General features: G+C 42.6%; 1 protein-coding gene across 2 annotated transcripts in view; it reads right to left on the bottom strand.

The window, feature by feature from the left end:
* Positions 1-233: 233 nt before the first annotated feature.
* Positions 234-24,399, bottom strand: part of LOC146436315 (deubiquitinase DESI2-like) — a 52,310-nt gene continuing 28,144 nt past the window's right edge. The window contains exons 2-5 of one of the 2 annotated variants that reach the window (XM_085062196.1): positions 18,918-18,990; positions 17,478-17,571; positions 16,318-16,459; positions 234-1,387 (exon numbers count right to left, since the gene is read on the bottom strand). In XM_085062196.1, coding sequence (XP_084918322.1) covers positions 1,145-1,387; positions 16,318-16,459; positions 17,478-17,571; positions 18,918-18,990 — 552 coding nt within the window. In that variant the 3' untranslated portion in view covers positions 234-1,144. The remainder of the gene's footprint in view (positions 1,388-16,317; positions 16,460-17,477; positions 17,572-18,917; positions 18,991-24,399) is intronic. The other variant, XM_085062197.1, reaches the window with a different exon arrangement.

A 24,399-nucleotide genomic window follows, 5' to 3' on the forward strand; every position in this document is an offset into this window, starting at 1 on the left:
GGCCCATGCATTGGAAGGGTCATCTGTGCTTTCCAAATGTGGCCCCAAGTTTCCCCCTCCACCTCCAAAAAGGGAGGAGAAAGGAACAAGTTGACATTCTTTGGGTTCACCATTTGTTTTTTACCTTCTTGGGTTGGCTCAAAAGTAGGCCAGGGAAGGGTGGCTCTGAAGCCATGTTTTTATGTCTGTGAGTGCAGGAGGGAGAAAATCTTAAGGAAATACTGACCTTCCAAACAGATTCACTCTCCTCTTCCTTGTGTTCAGGAAGACCATTTCTCCAAATACAGACAGCCAATGTCAGCTAGGAGAGAGATTCCCCAGGGAATCTGTGGGGAAAAAGGAGACCAGGAACACTACCTAGAATTAGGAGAAGTGAGAGGGGTCTGTGCCAAAAAGCACCAATATGGTCAAGAGTCATCTCTGCATCTACTTAGTAGCTGCCTCTAATCATCACAGCCCCATCCTCTTTTTGACCCCAAAGAAAAGCCACAGTAAGACATTCGTTTTCTGGGTAATTTGTTATTTTCAAGAGCAGGACAGTCATTCAAGCTCTTAAATCTGAGTACTGAAAACCGGTGATTGTAGAACAGGAGCACCTTTCATTTGTCCTTCATATGAGTTAGAAACCTGATAATTACAAAAGGGATGGATCTGAGTGGAGTTTGTTGCTGGTCTAAGAGATGAGAAGGTTGAGTTCTGGCTCTGGTTCCTTCACTGTGTGTGGGGAGGTGATCTGTCGTCAGGTAAGGGAAAACCCAGCCAAAATAAAGAGACTGCTGGGCTTACATGGGTAGAGGGAGAGATAAAAAGATAAAACAGTTCCAGAGAAGGAACATCACAGTATGTGCGCTCTGCCCATACGCATGCTCTCATGCCTGAGAGAGTCAGCAGTTCTCCATAGATAAAATATCATGGACGCCCTGGGAGGAGAATCCAGTTTAGTTGCCACAATCCTCACTTCTGTGATGAGGTTCACAGTCATTTTGCCAAGCAACTGTAGTGGCAGTCCTTGGAAAAGGGACAGAAGTAGAAGGCGTCTTCCCTCCCCTGTGTTGTCTGTTGAAGAGAGAAACAAATGTGTGCAAAAGGGCGTGAGAAATAGAGCAAGAGAGCAGGGATATTATTTGGGGGCAGACTGAGCAGTTTAAACCCGGGTATGTCTACAGGTTCGTGATGTGCCTGAGGCTGAGGGGGCTGCAGAGGTGGAGGGGGACTCCTCATCCGTTGTGTCCCCTTGTTCCTCCTTGTGGAGGCCAAGGCTGATGTGGCTTTGCAGGGCTGCTGGAGTCAGCCATTCCTTGGGGAGGCAGCTCTGGAGGAAGGGGATGCACGAGCTGAAGTAGGCCAGGCGGTTCACCCAGCGGGGGATCTCTTTCCCACATAATATCTGTGGAGTTAAACCAAAAAGGACCATGGTTAATAGTACCAAAACATGTGTAGAGGCAGTGTCATCCCCATCCACACCACCAACTCAACAGGGCAAATTCCCTGTTGCTCAGAACAGAAAGGATCATCTCCTTCAGTCAGGAGGAGCTGGAACTGCCAATGTCTACACAACTGCCCAACATGCAACAGGACGCCCAGCAGCCATAGCCCTTAGCATCATAACAGAGACCAGGAAAAACAGTTTATGGCCCTCAGTGGCTTTGGTGATTCTGTTCTCCAGGCAGTCCACAGGTAAAAGGACAGGCCTGCTGAGGCTTCTCAACCAAGACAATGACATTCCTTTTCCAAGTAGCTCAAAAAGTTTGGAAAAATATTTAGGCTGTTGCGGGCCAGACCTTGAGGAGCCCAAAAGCTGAGTATGACTAGGTAGATGGAGATGCATGATAAGCTGTTCTTGCTGCTCTTTTTTCTTCCTTAGGCTGACACAGTGGATCAGTCACATTACAGTATCTAGGGGTCCTTTTCCTATCCTTCCATACTGCCCTTTAGTTTCTCCTCATATGGTATTTCCTGGTATGGGGAAAAAAGCAATAACAAAACCTCCAGCCTAGGTTCTCAGTAGTCCTGTTCCATCATAGATTGCACTTAGCCAGCACAGATATTGTTTCCAAGGTCATATCAAATTCAGCACAATGGAACAACTTGCTGCATACTGCAGACCCTTTCTTCTGCAGCATTCAACCACACAGACACACCGGTGCCAGATATTAGTAGCTGTATCTGGCTTAGACCACATAAATAATATTTCTCTTTACATTTTACTATATCCCTTGCCAGACACAGAAGAGAGATGTGGAACTGATCAGCAGGCATGTCTCAAGAGCCCATCTTTAGTAAATATACTGCCTGTATGGGGCCCTACACCACTATGCCTAAAGTCTGCAGCAGATTCAGTAGTCATAATATCTGAATTCTCCTTCCTTCCCTGTTTTGTTTCCCATGGAGCAAGAGAGACAGAGAGGAAACTCCACCCCACAGACCTTGTCCCACAATTTACATGAATTAGTGGTTGTGGGGTTGTCCATACTGTACCTTTTGCCAATACTAAATTCCTCTACTCTTCCTCCCACCTTCTTTCTAACTAAAGCTACACTTAATTTAATACTAAAACAACCAAAAGGTTGTTTGTCTGGAGTCCACTAAGGAGATTATTTGATGAGAAATCTGTTACTGGCAAGGGAAATGTACGGCTTGGTTGTTTCAAGGAATTTTCAGGGAGAATGGAACATTTTGTAGAAGATGGGCTTGTTGGGGTCTGGCCTGTCTTAACAGCTGGTCTGCCTTAACAGACCTATGAAAGTCTTTGAAGATAGATAAGGGGAAGTATTTTTGCTGATGCTGCAAGAAAGCAAGCAGCTGGCCAGAGAAAACCGGATCTTGCCCAAAAGTAGAAGATGGCTTGCTGGCCAAAGAAAACAGGAAATATTGCCCAAAGTAGGGAATTCCTTGCTGGCCAAGGAATATAGGAAATATTGCCCAAATTAGTAAATCTGCATATACCAATCATATAGTGCATGCTTAGTTTTGTTTATCACCTATAACCAATTGTACAATCTCATAGCGCATGTACAAACCATATGTAGAAGTTCCGTGTCGCGTGTACGGAAGGTAAAAAGCTTTAAAAGAAGCACTGCTGAAGAATAAAGTGGGACGACTTTCTGCATCACATTGGTGTTATGTTGTACCCGTCTCGCATGGATTTATTAAACCCTGACAATGGGCTGTGCCATGTTACAGCTGTTATGGCTGATGAGCAGCTGGTCCTTAATGTATGTGGCCCGGGCAGAACGCTCTAAGTCCCACTCCAACAGTCACCTTGAGCATAAGGGAATTAGCTTGCTCCAAGAGTGTAGAGTTTCCAATGAGGTGTGGAGAAGGCAGCAAACCTGTGACTGTGCTAATTTGACTATGGAACTCACTTTACTTTGACACGCATTGTTTAAAAATCAATGTGTGAAATTGGAGACATTATCATTAGGTATCAGAGAATGAGCACACCCATTTAGCTGCTAAAATTACTTGCAAGCATAGATTGTTCTTTACCTAATACACTCCAAGGACTTTTATTTCAGTTCTTACCAATGCTGCATTCCACTTAACCTCAGACACAGCTATATGAATCTGTATATTTGAAATTTTTAATCTGGGGACAATTATTAACAATTTTTTATCTCCATCCAGATTCCCTGGTTTTCATTGCTGGAGCTATTGCCTCAGTCTATAAGTGGATAACCTCTCCTCATATGCTTAAGACTCATTCATAGAAAATTTGCTGATCCATTTGATTTTCTCACCAGACATATCAGACAATTTTCACAAGGGTACTGTTGAAGTTTAAAACTGTATTCCATGTGTTCTACTCAAACATTTTGACCTACACTACACTACTTTGACCAGAGCCAAAGTCACAAATTGCACTACAGTTTCCCTCAGATTTTGTAGCATTCCTCTTTCTTCCTCTTCAGGAGCTTAGGCAACATATTGCCAGTATAGAAAATGACTCAGTTTAGGCTCCTTGTGATGTATGCATGCATGTGAGTTTAGTTCTCAAACCGTTTAAAGTTTTAATAAAGACTTCCTCACAGATATTAATAGAACAACTAAAACAGGGTATGATTCTTTGGGAAAATTAGCTGAAACAACAGAACAACATAAGGTAAGGTGGCCTGAAATGGAAATACTGTTTTTAAGAGTTGGGTTTATTTTCTAAGCAGATCCCCTAGCAACTGAAATAGCACTTTCCAATGTAAAAGCAATGCTGAGATGTTTGCCTTCTTTTTTATGGAAGCTTCTTCATCCACAGTGAATCAATAAGGCAAGGAAGAGCCAGAAAAAGAACGAACATGTGTGGGCATCAGGCCATCAAGCAACAAAGAGCAGTATGCGGAGCTCAAGGATAATGATGAAGTCAAAGTGGTTTCCCTTACCTCAGTCTTGCTTGTCATGTCACCTCTTGTCAGTGTAGCCTCATTACTATTCCACAGCAGAACACAATGTTCAATAGGAGCAAAAGGGCAATGGCAGAGAATGCTACCAACGCTACAGTCTGCTTCTGTGTTTTTCACTCCTTGCCATAAAACATCAAATAAACCTGGCTGCCAGGGGATTAAGCCAATTGAGTTTCAATAAAACAGCACAAGCAGGATGAAGTGGGTGTTTTCCAACTCCATATGAAGTCACAGAAAAATCTACCTACTGCAGCTTTTCAGGGAAATTCTCCACTGAAAACCACTCACTGGAACTATAAACTCACAGAATGCTGTTACCATCCATTGTTTACATAAGCAGAACCCTTTTTCAGATGTTTCTATAGTTTAAGATTTCACATGGGGTTTTTCTTCCTTGCCAATCAAGTGGGGTTTTCTCTTTTGAAGGGGATGAACTTCTCTGTGCTAGGTCATGTACTAACTCCGACAGAAGATTTAAATAAATAATAAACTGTAACAGATCAGAAATTGCAGCAAGCACAACTTCTGGTTGCCTGAGACCAGTTCTCACTTCAGGCACTTGGGCGAAGGCTGCATGTACTTGCAGCTTCCACTGAGCGGCACCTGCTGACAGAAAGCCAAGTCTCCCAGAGCTGCAGCTTCTTCTGGGGACTCTGTGTAAGAACTGTGAATGACCCAGCTGACACCTGCAGAGTCAAGTGGAGAATGCCATTTAGACATCCATGGCTAAAGCCAAATGGGCAGGAGAAATGGGACCTGACAATTTGGGTGCTTTTTCTAGGCAACTGTCAAATCAACATCAGGATTTCAACTCATTGAGAAACAATTAATTTGGGATACAAAAATATCCTCCAAGCATCTTAAGCTGTATCATTTTGCACCAAACAGTCACTGGTTAAAATGTACAAACTGCCCTCCCCTGAGTGTCCTAGAAGCTACATGTCCCTGCTGGGCAAGGCTTTAACACTTCCCTGTAAAGCTTTGCAGTAGGCAGGGGAACAGCCTAGCAGCTGGGAAACATGGGCTGAAATGCTATCCAGCAATGGAAGATGCTGAGCCTCCTGCCTTCTAGAAGACAATGTTGTCAATGTGCTGCATTTTGGAAGGGCTTTGGGTCTATGGGCATATGCTAGACATTATCTGAGATAGTGTAACAGCCTGAGCCCCTTTCAAAACGAAGAGAAGCATTGATCAGTTGTAGATCCTAAGAGAAAGCTCTCAGATGTAATAGGTTCTGTGCTGTGCTGGATGATGCAGTTGGGGCAATTCAAGCCATGCACAGAAGTATAACTCAAGGCACTGAAGATATTTTTTTAAAGTGAGCCCTCCCAGAGGCACCATGTAGGGCTCCAATCCATGAAAATCAAGATGAGCAGAGGCAACATAACATTCCTCAAAGAATGCAAGCTAATTACTTCAATTCTTGTCTTCAAACTGAGGCTTGGAGAGTTCAGCACTGAGCATCTGCTGAACCACCCACTGCCTCTTCCACTTAGCAGTTTTGCTAAAGATGAGGTGGCGTCCAAATGGGGCATGTATCCATTTGAGCTACTGTACAGTATTCCCCTTGGTGTGTCTTAGAGAATGCAGAGGGGTTTTATTGGCACATGAGGAGTCTAACACACACCTCAGAGCAATTTAAGAGCAAAGGCTTTAGAGTTCAAGGGGAATCATCACCGTGTTTGCATGAGCTGGCTTCTACAAGGACTGCATAATACAGCACAGATTATGTTTATCAGAATTTCAGAATAAGGCCATTAGATACAAACCAGCACATCTGCCCAGGCAAGGCCTGCAGGCTATGCTAGTGCAGCCAAAACACATATGTAGAAAGAGAAGATGGCAATTCAATCTATGTAGTTCTTTGACATATCCAGAATAAACTACTAACCCAATGCACAGGGACATCTTTTTTGCCACCTTGCAAGAACTAGCCTGGTAGCATAACTGCCCAGTGGTAGCACAGCTAAGGGAGTTTGAGTGCATCAACAAGAAACATACCTATAGCTCTGCACCATTGACCAGCTTCTGCACATAGTGTGTACACTGAAAATAACATTTCTGAAAGAGAATAGACATACCACCTTCACAACACACCTGAAGGCACAGTCTCACCTTGGTGGAGTTGGCAGGCTAGGATCAATTGCTTGAAAGAGATTTATAGTATACTTACTGTGTAAAAATTACAATTTCTACAATTTCTGGGGAATTTAACTAGCCTGTGGGGATCAACAAAATAGATGAGGTTTCACTGGGCTGTGAAGCTGCATGCAGCACACATTCAGCAGAGCCAGGAATGGCCTGTAACTTACAGAGGAAAGGGTATAGCTGAGAAACTGTAGATGAGGATCAATGAGCTCAGTAATGAGGCTGTATTCAGTGAGGTAGCAACCCGAGTCAAAGGCAGGAAAGTAGCAGCCAAGTCAAAGGAATTTTAAATTATTTTAAGCAACTGCTTGAAATGCCCCCAATCTCCTATGCAATCATTTTTTGTTCTGCAATGGGTAGGGCACTGCAACTCTTGTGGGTCTTCTCCAGGACCATGGGTGTTGTAAAATAGAGGAAGCATCTGCACTGTCTACCTAAGATTAGCCAGGAGTGAGGAAAAAAGGAAAGCACTGAAGGGAGGGACTAATACCCACAGTCTTGCTCCCCTTATGATGCTAGTTGGAAACATGTCAGTCACTTCTGTGGACATGTGGCAGAAGGGCAGAGCTGCCTTTCTGCAGCAGTCTGCATGCAGAGATGATGGGGTAGGCAGCTCTGGGTCAAACGAGACAGCTGGCTCATAGCACCTCAGTGCTCATAGCACTGTTTCAGCTTCACTGGCCAGGCCACCACTGGAGAGACACAGTGGCTGCAAATGTAACATCTTGTTGAACCACATTCAGAGCTGAATTCTGAGTGGCATCACTGATTAGTCATGTACCAACACTGGAGCATGGCAATGCCCTCTTGAGCATGAAGGTCTTTGTAACAAGCACTTATAAGTACAGCCAACAGATAGCTGCAGGGTGATAGGGTAGGTAGCAAGTGGCCTCATAACGGATGATTGTTTGGGGAAGACTGAGTATAATTAAGTCTGAGCTTGTTAATGGCATTTAAAATAAAGAATCTGCCACCAAATGAATGAACAACTGCAATTCATTCCTATTATGATGATGGCATGAAGAGGAATTGCCTTCTCCTAGCAGATGCTGTTTCAAGACCAGTGGCTGAGAACAGCTGTTGCTTAACAAGGTCATCCTTTCAACTGTTATGGACATGCTGAGCATGACCAGGCCAACCTATATGCATGGAGGGACAGATATTAGGAGCATGTATTTTTACTGCATAGCTAACCAGAAAAATCTTGTGTTTCAGTCTCAAGCCTTGTTTCCTAACATTAGTGAGAAGCAGGTTGCTGCAGATGCAGATACAATGAGAAGGGAGAATACAAGAACTCAGAGGAATGGGGAAAGACCTTCTGTCTGGCAATGTTGGCAGGACTCCTAAGCAAGGTTTCAAAAGCCTATCAACATATTCAAGCAATTCATTACACTCTTCACACATTTCATTCATCATAGGCAGTGGTGAAAAGGACAAGGATATTTTTTGCCATCTTCATTTGTGGAAAGAAGTCATTGTTCCCAGGCATTTGCACACACACAGACTCAGAGGCTCCATGATGGTGTGACAAGGAATGAACTCCCCAGAGAGTGTGAACTAACTTAGCTCCAAGATATTATGCTTCTATATAACAGGTAAGGAAACAGGGGTTTCAGTTTGGTAAGACAGATGCTAAAAACAGATAAAATAAAATAGGTGGATGAAGCCACCATATTTACACCAGCCTCAGAGAGCTCAAAGTATTTTCTTTTGTTAAATTTCCTCTTCAAATATCTTCACTTTTAATTTTTTTTTCCTATATAGATTACGGTATGGGGAAACCTAAAATAGCTGCAGAGGTATATACTGTGGCAAAATCAGCCCTTTTTCAAAAAATTGAAATGATATGCTATAAACTTACCATTTAGGGGGTGTTGATTTCCATTTCAAATTACTTGCCAACTCATATTAGTGTCCTGCACTAATAGATAGATAGATAGATAGATAGATGAAAGAAAATGGACTAAGAGCTGAAAAGTGCATACAAAAAGTTATCCCACTAATAATTTTTGTTGGGCTATTCAGGATAGCAAGGCTAGAGAGGTTAACAGTGGGGAAAATATATTTTTATAGAAGGCTTCATTCTAAGGAATTCCCACAGACTTCATAAATTTCAACTTATACACAAACTACACCTAGAAATGTCACTTTACTACTGCAGAGACACTGCATCAGGAATGCAATACAGCAGTTTATTAACAGCATGCAGTCAACATTGTGCATGCATACAGGCAGAAGCAGAAGGAAAAAAATTACATCCATCTGAAACCATGAGGATAAATTTATGGGTGCAGGGCATATTTATAAATAAGCTTCTTTTAAACATATGTGGCAGCTAAAAACCAGAAAACAAACACAGCCTGTTCTCCATGGAGCTAACAACATTCAAAGGCTGCTGCAATGAAGCAAGTCTTTCCATCAGCTTCACTGAGGACTAGCTCAGGCACAGAAAATAAAGCTTTCCTAATGTTCTTTCATGTCCTGTAGCTGTTTATTTGTTTGTTTCTTCATTTCCTTCTGTTTTTTATGTCTGTCAGGAGCATTGTCTCCCCTGCCATTAACGGAATTGCACATAGGTTTTCACTCAACAAAACACCTACCTCCTCTGCAACAGAGGCAACTGAAAAGCAATTGTTGACTAAAGAAGACATCAGTATTATTTGTCTTCTTAGGATTTGCTATAGATTGATTTATAAAAGCTTCTGCTGCTTTTGACTGTGACTCAAATGCCACCTGAACCTCCCTTCTCTGGTGTTTAATCCTTTCTCTGTGATAGCTTTCAGGCTAAGGAGAGCTTCCTAGATTTTAATAACTTGATCATAAGAAGTCACATGTGCCTGGGGATGGACCTGAAAAGCTTTAGTCTTGAATTACTCACTGATCATTAAAAAACTGCCTTTATTTGATCCTTGGTTCAGGGAACCTGCCTTATTTCAGAGAATTTGCTGAAAATCAAGCTTCTCTGAAGAAAGCAGGATTCTGATGTAGGTTTGTTATATGCTGTCAGTTTTGCTGTGGCTGAAAAAGGGGAAGTGAATATTCAGAGAGAAAATAATATGTACTGACTACCATCTCCTGTCACTTCAGCACAGCTCCACACCCTCTACCCATAAAACACAATCCTTCTGTTCTACCAAAAGTCCAACCACATTGACAAAGGATGACTTGGACAGCCACACCATCATATATGTGGAAGTATACACCAGACAGAGCTGTGCAGCCAATCACAAAGATACCTTCTGCTGCACTGCAGTCTCGAGATGCAGATTTCCTGCTATCACACTTTTCCTTCTATCACACTGATATGCAATGACAATGCCTCTCTCTGCTATTATCAGTAGGACAATAGGACAATAGGACTCTACCTATAATACAAAGGAAGGGGTAAAGAAGCCCTAGCAGGCATCCTAACTCAGTAATCTGCCTGTAAGCAAACTTGATTGCACCAAGATCATCCCCTGCCTCTCAAGAGATTCAGATGTGTGGCTTTACCAAGCATTTCCATCTGGCATGCAGGTTTAATAATATCCCTGTGGTGCCAATAATGGGTATACTAGATGCCTGCTGCAATCCTCTGTAATCATCAGGATCCACTGTGCAGACTCCATCTGTTAATCTTCTGGATATTTCAGGGAGAACATCCTTTTAGGCTGATTTGGGAGAATTCTGGTGACTTCAGGAGACTGGAAGCTCTTTACCTCCCAGGTTGAGCATTGCAGTGCTCCAGTCCTAGGACTCAGGCTGCAAAGCATTTGATTGTGACAGGATCCATAATCCTTGCCCTCTAGGAGCCAACCTCATCTAAGATGCTAAGGAATTTTCCAAGGCTGACCTCAGCCACCTCAAATACTTATAAGACTTTTTCCATCCTTTGTCAACAAAAAACAGGCCCAGCTAATTTTGTTAACCTTCAGATGTATTTTCCAAGGCCACTTCAGCCCAAGTACAAGCTCACCAGTTCTTCAAAATAATTTTCTCACTCTAGAAAACTCTGAAAATTCTACAACTTCAAAATGAGCTTCTAAAACAGCAAGGACAAAAGTTCTGATCCAGGCCTCTCTCTTCTCCTGCTGAAAAGTGTTATCTTCCTGTTTATGTAAATGATTAAGGTAGTACAGTTCCCACAGGAGAGGCTGAGGGATTCCCTGCTTCAGAACATCTTGTGGCTGATATTTCAGAGAACTTTTGCTGAAATATAGCACAAAACATAAGTAAATCCTTAGTCCAACTTGCTCTCCTGCACCTCAGCAAGCTCCTCTCACTCAGTTACTTGTGAATAAGTACATCTCATCAGCTAGAAGTCCTGTTGGAACCCACAATACATCCTAGCAATAGTTTTATTAAAACTATCAGATCCTTCTAAAAGGCTCTGCTTTTGAATACCTGGTTTACTCCAAAAATCCTAGTTCAAGTCTAATAATTAGTTCAAATTTTAGCCATTTATTCAGATGACATCTTTTAGCCCTGTGCCCTACATCCAATAATTTGGTGAGCAATAAGGAAACAGATCCTTTAATATTTAAAGCAATAAAGGGGTGAAAATGATCAGTAGGTACAAAAGGCGGAAGCTGGCTAATGAGATACCAATCTGTTTTCCCTAAGATTTTTTAATTCCTGAAATCCAAATGACCTTAAAAAGCCTTCTGAAGAATGATCAAATGTGGACACTAACTTCACAGTTGGGTCTGATCTTTTTTAATAGGTTTCTCTGGGTATAAGAGAAAGATGAGATAATTTGGGAGACAAACAGGGATTATTAACTGTGCTTCATCACCCCTCAGTGATGTAGCAAGATTCTGTGTTCATAGACTCTGAGGGAATTCATACCATACCATTCAGGTATTTCTCAGAGTATACAGAGGGTTTGATCTTCTTTAATACTTAAGATAAATTACTGCTACAAATCAAAAAAAGAGATAATTTCTCTTTCAAGAAGATGAAAGAAAGATGTGATACAAGAATAAAATCTTCTGCCACAGCTATCCTCAGGTAAAGCTCCAGCATCAACAATTTTTAAGGCCAATCAAACCACTGGCTCTCAATTCATTTCCCAATTATAATGATCATCAGCTTCATATGTTATCAAAAGTCTCCATAAGACCCACTGACTTCATTGCTTTCCCACCACTAGTAAGGCTGCTGGGAACTAAAAGGGGCCACCTTCCCTGGTGCTCATAAGCCACACTTCTTTGATAATTATGTCCTATAGCAAGGTGCTAGAGAGTTTCCTTAGGGATAGTTGCTTGGCAGTAAGTATGTTAATGAAAGTAGAAGGAGTCTACTTGAGTAGACTCAAGTAGACTCCTTGAGTCATTTCACTTATCTTCCAGTTACGGTGCTGATTCAGAGGTGTTTTTCTCCCTTCCCATGGCGGTTTGTCCTTTTCTGAGAGGTGCTGTAGCAACTGTCATCACTCTGGTAAGAACAGAGCCCCTCAGCTTATTTAGAAAACTTCAGAAGCATAAAAAAATGCTGGTGAGAACTCAAGTAAGTTGTCTTCTGTCTTCTGTTTGTGAATGAGCTAAGCAGCAAAAGCTTTTTCAGAGTCTTTAAGATCCAGTGATATGTGTGATCCTTACACTCAACACTGGGGAATATCAGAATACCAGACTGGAGAAGAACCTCAAAGTAGTAAATTTTCATCCTCCCTCTGATCCTCTAGTTACTGCTGTCTCCTGTGAAGAAGCTCTCCTTGGGCACTGTACACTCACCATATGCTCACCTATCAGCAGGGCTCGTATTCTCATATGCCCAAACTCCAAGCTTGTCAGTCAACCTTTTACCTTTACATGTGTGTGGAAGTACAAGTTGTGCCAAGTTTGCTTTTGCCTCACCCAATATCTGCCTTCCACAACTCCCAGTTGTATTGTAGCCTTGCAGTGAAGTCATGAGCCATGATCTGCACTGAAAAGAGCCTTCTGACAGCAGGTTCACAATTCCCTGTGTCTGCATGCTCCTACCCTTACTTATACCCAAAGAACAGTCCTGGTCACAAAGAGTATAACTGCAAGTCTTTCTTGGCACCTCACACCATACTTGCTTGTGGCCCACTGCTGCAGTGACAAATGCTTCTGCAAAGCAGTGGCAAGGATAGGACCTAAGACCTTCAGGTCCTTGCAGGGGAACTTAAAGTACAGGAATTTCTTTGAGTTTGGCTTTTCCCTGCCTTTATGTCTTCTTTAGAGCAATTTGAAGCTTCTGTGTTTTCTCTATCTCCATGTACTAAAATAATCAGGAAATTCAACAGTTCACATTAGGGAAAGAACTAATTATTTTAGCCTTTCTTTTTTGTTTTAAAGTGTTTTTCTGATGTTCAAAAGCCAATATTTTTTTACCATCTAGCAGAGTTTAAATAGCCTTTTTCATCACCCAGGACAACTCATAAAAAACATAAATATTTTGCAATTACTTGAAGGGCTTTTTGAACGTATTGCTGTAAATATACATTGAGGAGGATTGTAGGGGATTGTTAGGAACAAAGTAACTTTAAAGAGATGATCAGACAGAAGGGTTTTTTCCAATCTTGACATAGTCCTAACTGAATTCCCCACACATGCATAACTTCATCAGAATGAAACCCCACTGGAGTACTAAAACACATAATGGTACGTAAACTCAGAACAGGACAGGAAGTTTGGGATCTGATGATGATGACTTCATTGATTTTTCTTTGCATAAATTGCAAGCAAAAGTCCTCTAAAAGAATTGCCCATCCTCTTGGATAGTTTCTTCAGACAGTATGGTACAGGTGCTACGTGATTTTGGGGACTGCCAGCAAAGCAACATGGAAGGTATAAGCTTCTTGTAGGCAAGTTGCTAATCCCAGTTGGTGGACCTCTTCATTTTAACCCCCAAACAATTTTCATAAGTGGTTTATAAATACAGGTATCATGACATCATGTTGCAGGAATCAAGTGGCTGAGGCAACCTTCTCTACGTTTTCATTGCTTAAATCAAGGTCCTCTCACGCTAACATAGATAGTGAGGGTATCATGGTTATCATGGTGGGACTGAAGGCACCACTGTATTAAATGGGAATTTGGCAGAAAAATGTTTCCGAAACAGATGTAGATGGAAGATTTCTGAAGGGATGTTCTATTTGTTGAGAAAACACAAGTAAAGGGAAAAAAAAACCCAAAAAAGTCTGAATATAAAGTCTGGTTTCAGCAGTCCTTCTGAGGATAAGGAACCTGTCCTACAAGTCCTAGAAATTGGGTATGTGACTGTTGTCTCACAGCATGATCCTGAGGAAGCTGATCCAGGAAGGAGAGCCAGTCTTACACCTTCTTTCCCTTCCCTCTGCAGAATTGTGACCCCAGACAGAAGCACACATGGCTACGTTTGCCCTCAATCTATATGACCAGATGGTATAATCCTCCCAGCCCCTGTCCCTGCCACCAGGGCAACATCTGTATGGGCACTAATTAGCAAGCCCAGAGCCAGCTGAGGAAATTAGGGTGACGGAGCACAGCTCCCTAGCACGGGGCCTACAACCAAAGCTCAAGGCCTGCCAGGCAGGTCTGTGTAAAGACACATCAACTCTGACATCACCACTCGGCTATAAAGTTCTGTCTCTGGTTTTGCATACTGAGAACAATACAAGCCAAAAACCAGATAATTAACACTGGCAGATGAGAGAGCTGTTATCAAAAAATTTCAGAGCCCTTTTTGAAGGAAGCAAATAAGCCAGTATGCAAGGAAGGGGATACTTCGGTGCAGCACAGGGATGTGATCTGCTTTGCCTCTTCACTTATTGTCTTACATCCAGCTATTTGGATAAAAATTTCAGCTCCCATTTTCTGTATTCCCATGCTAGAGACCATTCAGGACATTCTGCTCATGGGCCTGTTGTCCAGTTCCTCTGGGTTTGCATTTGTAATGCACTAGAGAGTTTTGATAAACACAGGCATATGTGAAGAGCAACAGCAACAAAAAATCCTGCTTGCCTATGAAGGGCTTATTTAAACTGACGTAAATCCTGAGTAAATTCTGCTCCTGGGAGCAGAAGTGTCAGAACTAGCCATTCAGGCTTTTGCTTTATTATCGTGACAGGTTACGGGGCAATGAATGAGCACTCTGAATCCACCACAAAAGCTCTTGCAGGAAAACTTAACCCTAAATTCCACTCCTATAAAGATGCCTACTGAAGGTATATTGAAAACAAAATTTGAAAGGCACTACTAGTTTTTTTATAAGATCTCTTACTTGACTTGTGTTTGGAAGGCTGGACAAGGAAGGGGCAGTGAGAGATACACTGATATGTAGTGGTAAAATCAAGGAAGAATGGCTTTGAGCTTATGGCTTGGAGACAAGACAGACATTTTACCTCGCAAAGTACATAGTAAGCAATTACTTTACTTCACTGCTGCAGGTAAAGGATTTTGTGTATTTTTCCCTCATAATCCCACATCTTTCTCATGGGTTTTCTTCATAATTTTTAAAGTTCCTATTTTCTGTTTTAGTAGTTTGATTATTTGATTCCAAATTAGTAGTGTGGCTAACATTGATTTGCTCACTGTACTGCTTGAAACTTCATTCTCTGTACCAATTCAATTCCTTCCTGTTTAATTTGCTAAAATTTACAGAAATTCCTCTATATATAATTAATAAGGATTAATAAGGAACCAACAGAGAATTGGTGTTCCTAAGAACCTAAGCAGGTCCCTTGTAAATCAGCTGGTTTTCAGATTCACTAGGCATTTCTTATAAAATCATATAGTACTTTTTCCACACATCTCACTTGGGATCTGTGATGGCCTTGTTTGGAGATGAATGAACACTTGTGGTAAAAGAGGTTATTGGCATGGGACCCTTGCTCCATCTATTGAAGAAAGGCAAGAGATGTATAATTAATTAGGATGGGGATTCCAGAGGGAAAAGTTAAAGTTTCACTGTTACTGCAGTCATACCCTATCATGACAAATTATATTCTTTCCTTGAGTTTGCCACAAAGCAACTTTGGGAAGCACAGAAACAGTTTTTATGGAAGGTCACTTCCATTTTGTGCTTTTCCCATCTTTTTCTGACACTGGGTCAAGATCTGGATATCAGATCTACACAAATGCTGAATACTCACACCTTAATTGAAACACTCTTTAAACATCTCATCTGGGAAGTGAGGAGGAAGGCAGCTTCCCCCCAGAATGATCAGATATTTGGGAATCAAAAACCAGATACCTCAAATCACCAGATATCTGGAATAAATGTGTATTTCTCTGTGCTTCAGTTGTCTTTGAAGAGAAATAACAGCTCTGTTATAATTCACAGTGGTTTTAAGAACATGGAAATGAATAAGCACCAAAGATGCCTATAAGAAAATTAATTCTATTTTTAATAGGTTTTAGATTATGCACATTAAATAAAGGAAAAGAACGCCCACTCTCTGAATACTGCAAATTTTTGGTTCCAGAACACTGATAAACCATTTTTATGCCTTTGCAGATCATATAGGGTTATTTATGGTTTTTAAATCTGATGCACATTTGCATGCTAACCAGGTCTGTCCTTTCCTGCTCAGTGCCTGTTCAGAGAACCAAATTACAAGCACTCCTAATTTCCCACACAGTTGAGACCAAATATGTAATAAATCTGCTACATCTCTACCTCCTGATCCCATCCATTTCAACAGCAATGGGCTTCCAAAAATATTAAGGGCAGAGACAGGATATTTGGCTATGGGCTCTGGCCTGGTGTGCTGACCCCAGTTCCCTTTCTGTGAGCATTACTATGGATCTGAAGCAGTAAAAAAAAATAAATAAACCAAATTTGCGCCCACCTCAGCCAGAGCAGAAGAAAAGTGATTACAGTTCTTGTGCATCAAGTGGTATGCATTTCCTTTGTATTCCTTGCCCAGCTCTTCCATAATCTTATCCACGTCCTCTTCTGTGAAGTCTGTGGTACCCAAGGCAATGGATTCTCTAGTTAAAAACAAAACATACAACAGGGAAGACAGAAGGATACAGTGAAGAGTGTTATACACACCAAGGGAGAAGGAAATGATCAGATATTGGCAAGGACAGACTTAAAACATTACAGGCATGCATGTCTGAGGCTATCAGAGATTCACTAACAGAACGGCACAGTAATATCCCCAGCTTTTCCACAAAGCAAGTTATCACACAGGCAATAGCCCTGTGATCTTCTTGCTCACCAGAAGCAAGCCTGGTGGAAGTCTCAGCTCTGGGGCTCTGCTCCTACTCTGCCCATCATCCCACAACAGAAATTTCCATTACAACAGAGAAGATGCTTTTTTTCCACAATTGAGAGGGTTCCCATGGGGTGGGCCAGGAAGGAGCAAACTGAAAACTTTATGCATAAACCTATTGCTTCTCCCAGTATTCACTCAGTAGAACTTGCTCTAAAATGACCCTCAACATAAACTGGCAGTCTGGGAAGGTCAAGCCCCCTTGCTACAGACATTTCCTTGATCCACAGTCACACAGTCTGAGCATCTTGAACAACACAAGAATGTAACATCTTCTCAGACTCCTCCATCAGCCAGTCTTTCCCTTGTAACAGAGCAGCAATAAACACATGAGATGACTTCAGGTACTCTGTGCAGTATCCACAGATAGGGGGTACTCATAAAAAGAGAAGTTTAATTTTTTTTACCCTGTGCATTGGCTCTGTGTAACAGGCAAAACTGGGACCACAGAAGATGAATAAAATGGGAAAAGAGAACTGCACTCATTTGTAAGTGTGCTTTTAATCCTTGACAAGCACAGTTTATCACTGTTCCTTGTTTGGTGTACACACTCTTTTTATCCACCTCCAAAATCCGTGCAGGGCTGTCTTTGAATCAGAATCATGTAAAGAATGGCAGTGAGGGCACTTATGAGGAGAGTGAAAGGAGGACCCAGAGGATAGGACTTCCCAGCTCTCCCTACATAGATGGCTATCAGGAGCAGAGGGGAAGATATAGAAAAGGGCCCTTACTTGAATTTAAAGGTCTCGCCAAGTTCTACCGCACTGCCAGGTGTGATCTCGAAAATCCCACTGAAAGGGTAGGGATGCCCTCCATAGGCAAACTCTGACAAGGAAAGAAACAGACTGTGAGTAATTGAATGAACGCCACGTCAGGAAAAAGTCTATGGCAGCTGTCTGCATGGCTCAACATCAGCACCAGGGGCTGGGCTATTGCCAAAATCTGTTTCAGCCAGACTCTGAAAGTTGTTTTCACTGCCCAGTTACCTATTGGACTGAGGATGCCCTCACACTAACTCCACGCTAACTCACTGCTTTCCCACAGCACCAGGAAAATTCTTCGAGTCTGCCTCTGTCCCCATCTGGGTGGCTTCCTCTCAGCAGAAAGTTCTGCATTGAAGGCATCTGGATAAACTATGAGAGTCTGCCAGTGGTGCTACTGAATTAGAAGAAGTTGTTTCTAGAGCAGGGAGAAATCAAATCTTCCAGAGGGATTTACAGGCAGTGAGTGGGAAGGCTTTGCAGGAAGCCAGGCTGATAGTACTCTTCTGCCTCAGCCCACAGGTCAGGCCAGGCAGTCCCTCCATGTCATACAGGCCACCTTGCATGGCCTGTGAGACACAGCCTGTGATCCTCACAGTGTCACACAGGCCATCTCACCAGGCCTGTGAAAGCCTCTGTGCTCAAGATGCAAATGGCACCACAGGGGTTCTGGCTACTGCATGGCACTGGCTAAAATACCATAAGTGAGTAGCCAAGTCATTCCAATTTAATGCTGGAAAAGGAAACAAAGTCTGTGATGCTAGTACACCATTCCCTGTGCTACAGATGCTTTCCCACATCCCTTGACTGCACCTTTAGCAATGGGAGGCTCTAACCAACTTCAACCCATCCAGACAATTTCAAAAGTCTTACAGGCCATTTTCTTTTCTCTATAACTCTGTGGTTTCAAATGAATAGTTTCCAAAATCTGGAAACCTGGATTTCAAGATTTCTAGACCATATGTATTTATGAAACATTACTGGAAAATGCATTTACCCTCACAGGGAATTAGCACAGACACATATGCAAGTCTTAACCCCCGGCATATGCATCTCTCTTCCCCCTCCCTCATTTCTCCCATTCTCTCTCCCCCTTTCTCTCTCCTCCTACTTCACTACAGAATGGCTTTCCAGCATTGCTCTTCCTGTCTGCCACCCTGCTGCAAGCTATAAAGGCTGCAGGTGGATGACAATAAGAAGGGCTACATGGTTCTTGATAGAACTGCACAAGTTCCTCTTACATTCCACAATGGACTCTAAAAAAAAAAAAAAAAAGGCTGAGTTTTTTGGTTTTCATTCCTCAAACCATTCCATGCCAAAAGCTGTAAGTTTGGGGTGCTTTTCTATATCAGACTGCCCATACAGCTGTCCCCATGTTCTGCAGGTAGTAAAAAAGGAAATACTTCATACCTCTGCCGTAGATCTCAATGCCAGAGTGGAAGACACCAATCCCCAGGGTGGAGGTGTATTCATTTATCCAGTACTACAGTAAGAGAAAAGCCACATTGGGAAGCATTAGTGGAAAAGAAACACATGATCTTGGTCTAGGATAAATCCCCATCTCCCCAACTTCTCTTAAGGAGAAGAGTGATTTTGAAATTATCTTGAGACAAACAGATTGAGACTACTTAGACACCTACAGAAGTGGGCATTGTGTTTATTCAGTTGGATGGGATTAGTTCTCTGAAAAATGCTTATCTGATCCTTTCCACTAAGGCACTAACCTCTATCAAGATGCAACTGGACCTGAACCTGCATAAATCCTGAACCTGCTACAGGATGTGTGATTATTTATCTATCTTCTTATTTAAATGCCTGACACTGAGTCAGTTTTATCAATTCACATGCCTTATTTGATCTTCAAAATCTGGAGTAAGAGAATCCCCAGTTATTTTCCACATACCTTTTCACATCACCTCCCAACACCTACTTATTATTAGTTTGGTTTTAGGCAAAGAGATCATGGAGATGGAGATGTGTTGTCCTGATAGGTCAGAGGAGCATCCCTTCATGATTACCTAATATCTGTAAGTACTTTATAGAAAAAAAAAAGAAACTCAGAGCATGCTAGTCAACATTTTGCTCAGAAGAACCATATACTACCAAGCACTGATTTCCAAAGACACAAGGGCTTAATGTTCCAAAATTAGGTCCAAGGTGACAAAAATTTCATCCAAATCAAGGACAAATTTTAAGAGGCGCTGTTAAGTGACTCCATTGCTCTGCAGCCCAGCACTTGCCTGTTACATTCAGAGCAGAGAAACACTGCAGTCCAGTGCATGCGTGTGATGCTCTTCTGCCAAGGACTGCGCAGGGCCTGTTTTCACCACACCGTGAAGGACAGTGCAGACACCCAAACACATCCCAGCTAAGCTAATTCCAGAGTGGGAAGCTGTACAGCCATGCCAGAGCAATGCTGCATTGAGATAATTAGCCCTGCTCAGCACCGGTATTTATTAGGTCAGCTGCAGAGCTGCGCTGCTGCAGAAATGATGATTTCAGGCACTGAGGAAACTGTCCATGCCTGCTATATTTACAGTTCACTTACAGCTGCTGTGCAGTGAAGACACATCTTCTAGTAACTCAGAGCAACTAAATTCTTGTTTTAATCTACCACTGCGAGGAAAGTGAGTGTTGTTCACATGTTCCTGTACAAGGACATGACAGGTTCATTAAACTAAAATTCTCTTTTGGGTCTGGTAGCAGCTTCTTGTGGAACCAGAATAAGCTGCACCTTCCCTGAGTCTGGTGTCACTGAGGTGCCATGGTAAGAGTAAGAACCCCTCTGCTGTCAGGCAACCACAGATCTGGCATACTCCAACTACTGTGCTCACCTTGCTTGCTTATGTATTTATGATAACTGCAGTAACTCTGTAAATCACCTGAAAATGTTTTGTGCAAAACCACTGCTACTGTGAAAAAAACACAATAGCTTTGATATGAAAGCCATAGTCCCAAACCTGACTTAATATACAGCTAATCTTGATATCTTAAACCATGTCCTCAAAAATGCTTGCCTCTGGCAGTAGAGCAGTTCCATTTCCCTTGAGAAAAGGCTGTAATGCTTCTTGTTCTTTGTGAGTTTTTTTATCAAAAATGATGTATTGTTGCAGGAGGGCAGCAAACCAGCTGAACTCAGCTGGACCTCTGCCCACTGCTCTCTGCTGACCTTGTGTAACTTCCATTTACTTCTTCACTTGAATTATGCAAACTCTTGTTTTTAGGGTCAGGTAGCTCTCAACCTCTGCCAGTTGGGATAGCACATTAGCAGTGAACCCTGGGTCAAACACCATGCCTGGTATTTAGGTGCCCTTGCCTTCTGCTGCCCTTCTCCACAGTTCTCTGCAGTTTTCTACTCTGACTGGGGAAGGAGAGAGAGGTGGAGGCCACATATGACACCAGGGGACAAAAGCCTGTCTCCCCTGGAGACAAAACCTGCAGTTCAGTTCTTTAATCTCCCACATCTCATAGAATCATAGAATCTTTAAGGTTGGAAAGTACCTCTCAGATCAAATCCAGCCATCAACCTACCATGTTCATCACTAAACTATGTCCTCAAGTGCCATATCCACTCATTTTTTAGATACTTCCAAGGATGGCAACTCCTACACTTCCTTGGACAGTCTGTTCCAATGCTTGACAACCCTGTCTGTGAGGATATTTTCCCTCGTATCTGTTCTGAACCTCCCTTGACACAGCTTGAGGTCATTTCCATCCTGTTATTTGTTGCCTGGGATAAGAGACTAACACTCACCTCACTACAGCCTCCTGTCAGGTGGTTGTAAAGAATGATCAGGTACTCCCTGAGCCTCCTTTTATCCAGTCGAAACGGCCCCAGCTCCTTCAGCTGCTCCACAAAGGACTTGTGCTCCAGCCCCTTCCCCAGCTCCATTGCCCTTCTCTGGATCTGCTCCAGCACCTCAGTGTCTTTCTTGTAGTGGGGGACCCAAAACTGAACACAGGATCTGAGGTTTAGCTTCACCAGTACCAAGTACAGGGAATCACTTTCCTGTTCCTGCTGGCCACACTGTTCCTGATCCAGGCCAGGGTGCCACCGGCCCTCTTGGCCACCTGGGCACATGCTGGTTCATGTTCAGCTGCTGACAACCAGCATCCCCAGGTCCTTTTCTGCCAGGCAGCTTTCCAGTCACTCACTGGGGCTGCTGTGCTCCAAGTGCAGGATCTGGCATTTCACCTTACTGCACCTCATACAATTTGCCACAGCCCATTGATTCAGCCTGACCAGATCCCTCTGCAGAGCTTTCCTACCTTCAAGCAGATCATCAATCCTGCCCGATTTGGTGTTGTCTGCAAACTGACTGAAGGTGCACTCACGGGTTAACTCCTCGCACAGTGTCAGGTAGTGGCAGCGAGCTTCAGACAAACACTGCTTTCTCAAGTCCTACTGAAACAACTCCCAGATGATACGGTAAGTAGGTTGTCCTCTTCCCTCAGGCTAAGCTATTGTCTCACGGCAACAATACAAGCAAAACATGCCCAGGTCACGCCAACCGCTTTGCTTAGAGAGTAACTAATAGGAAGAGAAGGGAGACTTTTTTGATTAGAAATGCTCTTGCCACTTATCAAAATCTGGGCTATCTGCAGAGCCTCATCTGCATCAGGTTTTGTATTTTAAACAAGGAAGTTAAACTGAAACACTGGCAGCTATGGCTTTTGCTCAGTCCTGATCACCTCCTACATGCAGAGCACTGTCAGACCACAAGCCTGCCCTGCCCCCCAACCACTCTTGATTGCAGCACAGAATTTCAGCCCCTGCAACTCATCCTGCCCAACTCCAGGAGCAGAGGGCCAGGCTTCAGGACAGCTCTGAAAGCACAAGTGATGAGGAGGCTCCACCACAGATAAGGAAGGGATGAGCAAAAGTGTTTTTCTGTCTGATGCCAGGTGTTGCAAGATTATGACCATCACATGGACATTTCTGTATTTAAATGATGTGTTTTTCAGTATTGATTCCTTTACTTGAGCTATTATGGACTATTGAGCTATTATATGAACTATTATGGAGCAACAACCTCAGCCATACCTGAATTAGAGCTGAACAGAAGCTGAATTGATTTAGTACTTGCTTTCAAATAATTTCAATCACACAAGGCTGTTATTGAAGTGGGGTCTGATTTGCATCTTGGTTGTATTGATATGATACTGATATGACCTACTATCAAGACCAAAGAGCAAGGCAGCTCTGAATCATGGCTGCACTGTCCTCATGTCACCTCTGTCTCCAGGGTGCTGTAGAATCTGCCTCCAGTGTGTGCCTGAACTCACAGTGAATGCCTCACAGCACTTTGGCACAGCCCACGGCTTGTCTCGGGAGGAAGCTATGCTAAAGTGAACATGTCAGTCACTTGCTGAGCTGGAAAAGAGAATCCAAGCCAGATTTAAAACCAGGTTTGTACACACATGCACGAGCTGGCCTTGTTTTCCAAGATTTTTGCAATTCTGAGCATAAGAACAGCAGCAACAGTAAGCAAATACTCATCTCTGGAGTAAATTGGTAATTGCTTAGATTAAAAACAAAAATCTGCAGCCTGTTCAGCCAGATGAAAGGATCCAGGGTACTGAATACAGCAGTTATCTTAAAGGGAGTTGTGATTCATGCCTGCATTGCATACTGCCTAGAAAATTGTGCCCTAAACCATACACAGAGGGTCTTGGAGCATTTTGTCTCATTTCCATCTTCAAAAGAGACAGAGAACAGCTCAGATGATAAGAGGCAGAGAGGAAGGCTAACCAGGCTATAATCACTTCAAAACAGCAGCAGATAGCCCAGAATTCAAAATTCAAACCTAGAGACATACCTCTGCATTCAGTTTGTAGTGTATCAGTTATTAGCTTTTAATGGAGGTCCTATATGAAGTAGAATTTGAAACTTGTCAGGTTTTATTCAGGTTTTCCCTGATTTTCTGTTGATTTGGTCCAGAGATCAGAAAAACTGTTGAGATAGTTTAGATTCTAGAAGATACTCTGGGTCAATTCTTGTGTTATTCACTTCATTTATCCATTACACAGAGGTAGAAGAAAAAGTCTTACCAGAACACTGAACCATGCCCTAACTTTCCAGAAAGGAAAGAAACTAAAAAGCTTCATTATATTGATATACTTCTTTTAGGTCTAGAATGGAGAAGCAGGTGATGTGATACTGGTAGATTATATCAACCTGGGACTTTTCAGAGCAGGAGGTCCTAGAAACTCATACCAGAAACATGCATTTCCAGATAGAAGAGGCCCATCCATGTAACCACTAATTTCTGCCATCAACTAATAATGTACTAAAACACTGAAGTTTCTGTCACTAACTCTCTCTTCCTTACTTCACAACTCCTTCATTATTTTCCATGGTGTATCACCAAAATCTTTGCTGAGCAGTTTAACTAAACAGCTCCCCAGATGCTGGAGACAAGACCTGTGAATATCTCAGATATTCTGAGCACTTGATACTTTCTCTGAGCACCCAACGCACTAGACAATATTCCATTTATCACCCCAATACAGACTGGAGATCCACTTCAGCAGATCCATCCACTACTGAGCAGATGCTAAGCAAGCCTGCCTTCCTTCCTTCCTATCTGTATGAACATACAGAAAATAAATGCACCAGGAGTTGCTAATTAAATCTGATTTCAATAAATAGCTGCAAACTCAGGGCACCCAGTGTCACAGATCCTTGCCAAGAGCTCTACTCTTCACCAGGTGTCACACACAACCATTGTCTGAGCCAGGATACCAGGCTAAAGAGAGCTTTGCTCCAACCTTGTCTGGTTCTCTGATGTCCAAGTATGACCACACACTACTTAAACCAAGATACCTGTACCAAGGATGGGTGCAGATGATGAACCAGTAACTAACTTGACCATATCTCTTCTCAAAGCAC

Source organism: Lichenostomus cassidix, chromosome 5 (genome assembly GCF_008360975.1).
Source record: "Lichenostomus cassidix isolate B80296 chromosome 5, HeHo_3.0, whole genome shotgun sequence".
NCBI lineage: Eukaryota > Metazoa > Chordata > Aves > Passeriformes > Meliphagidae > Lichenostomus > Lichenostomus cassidix.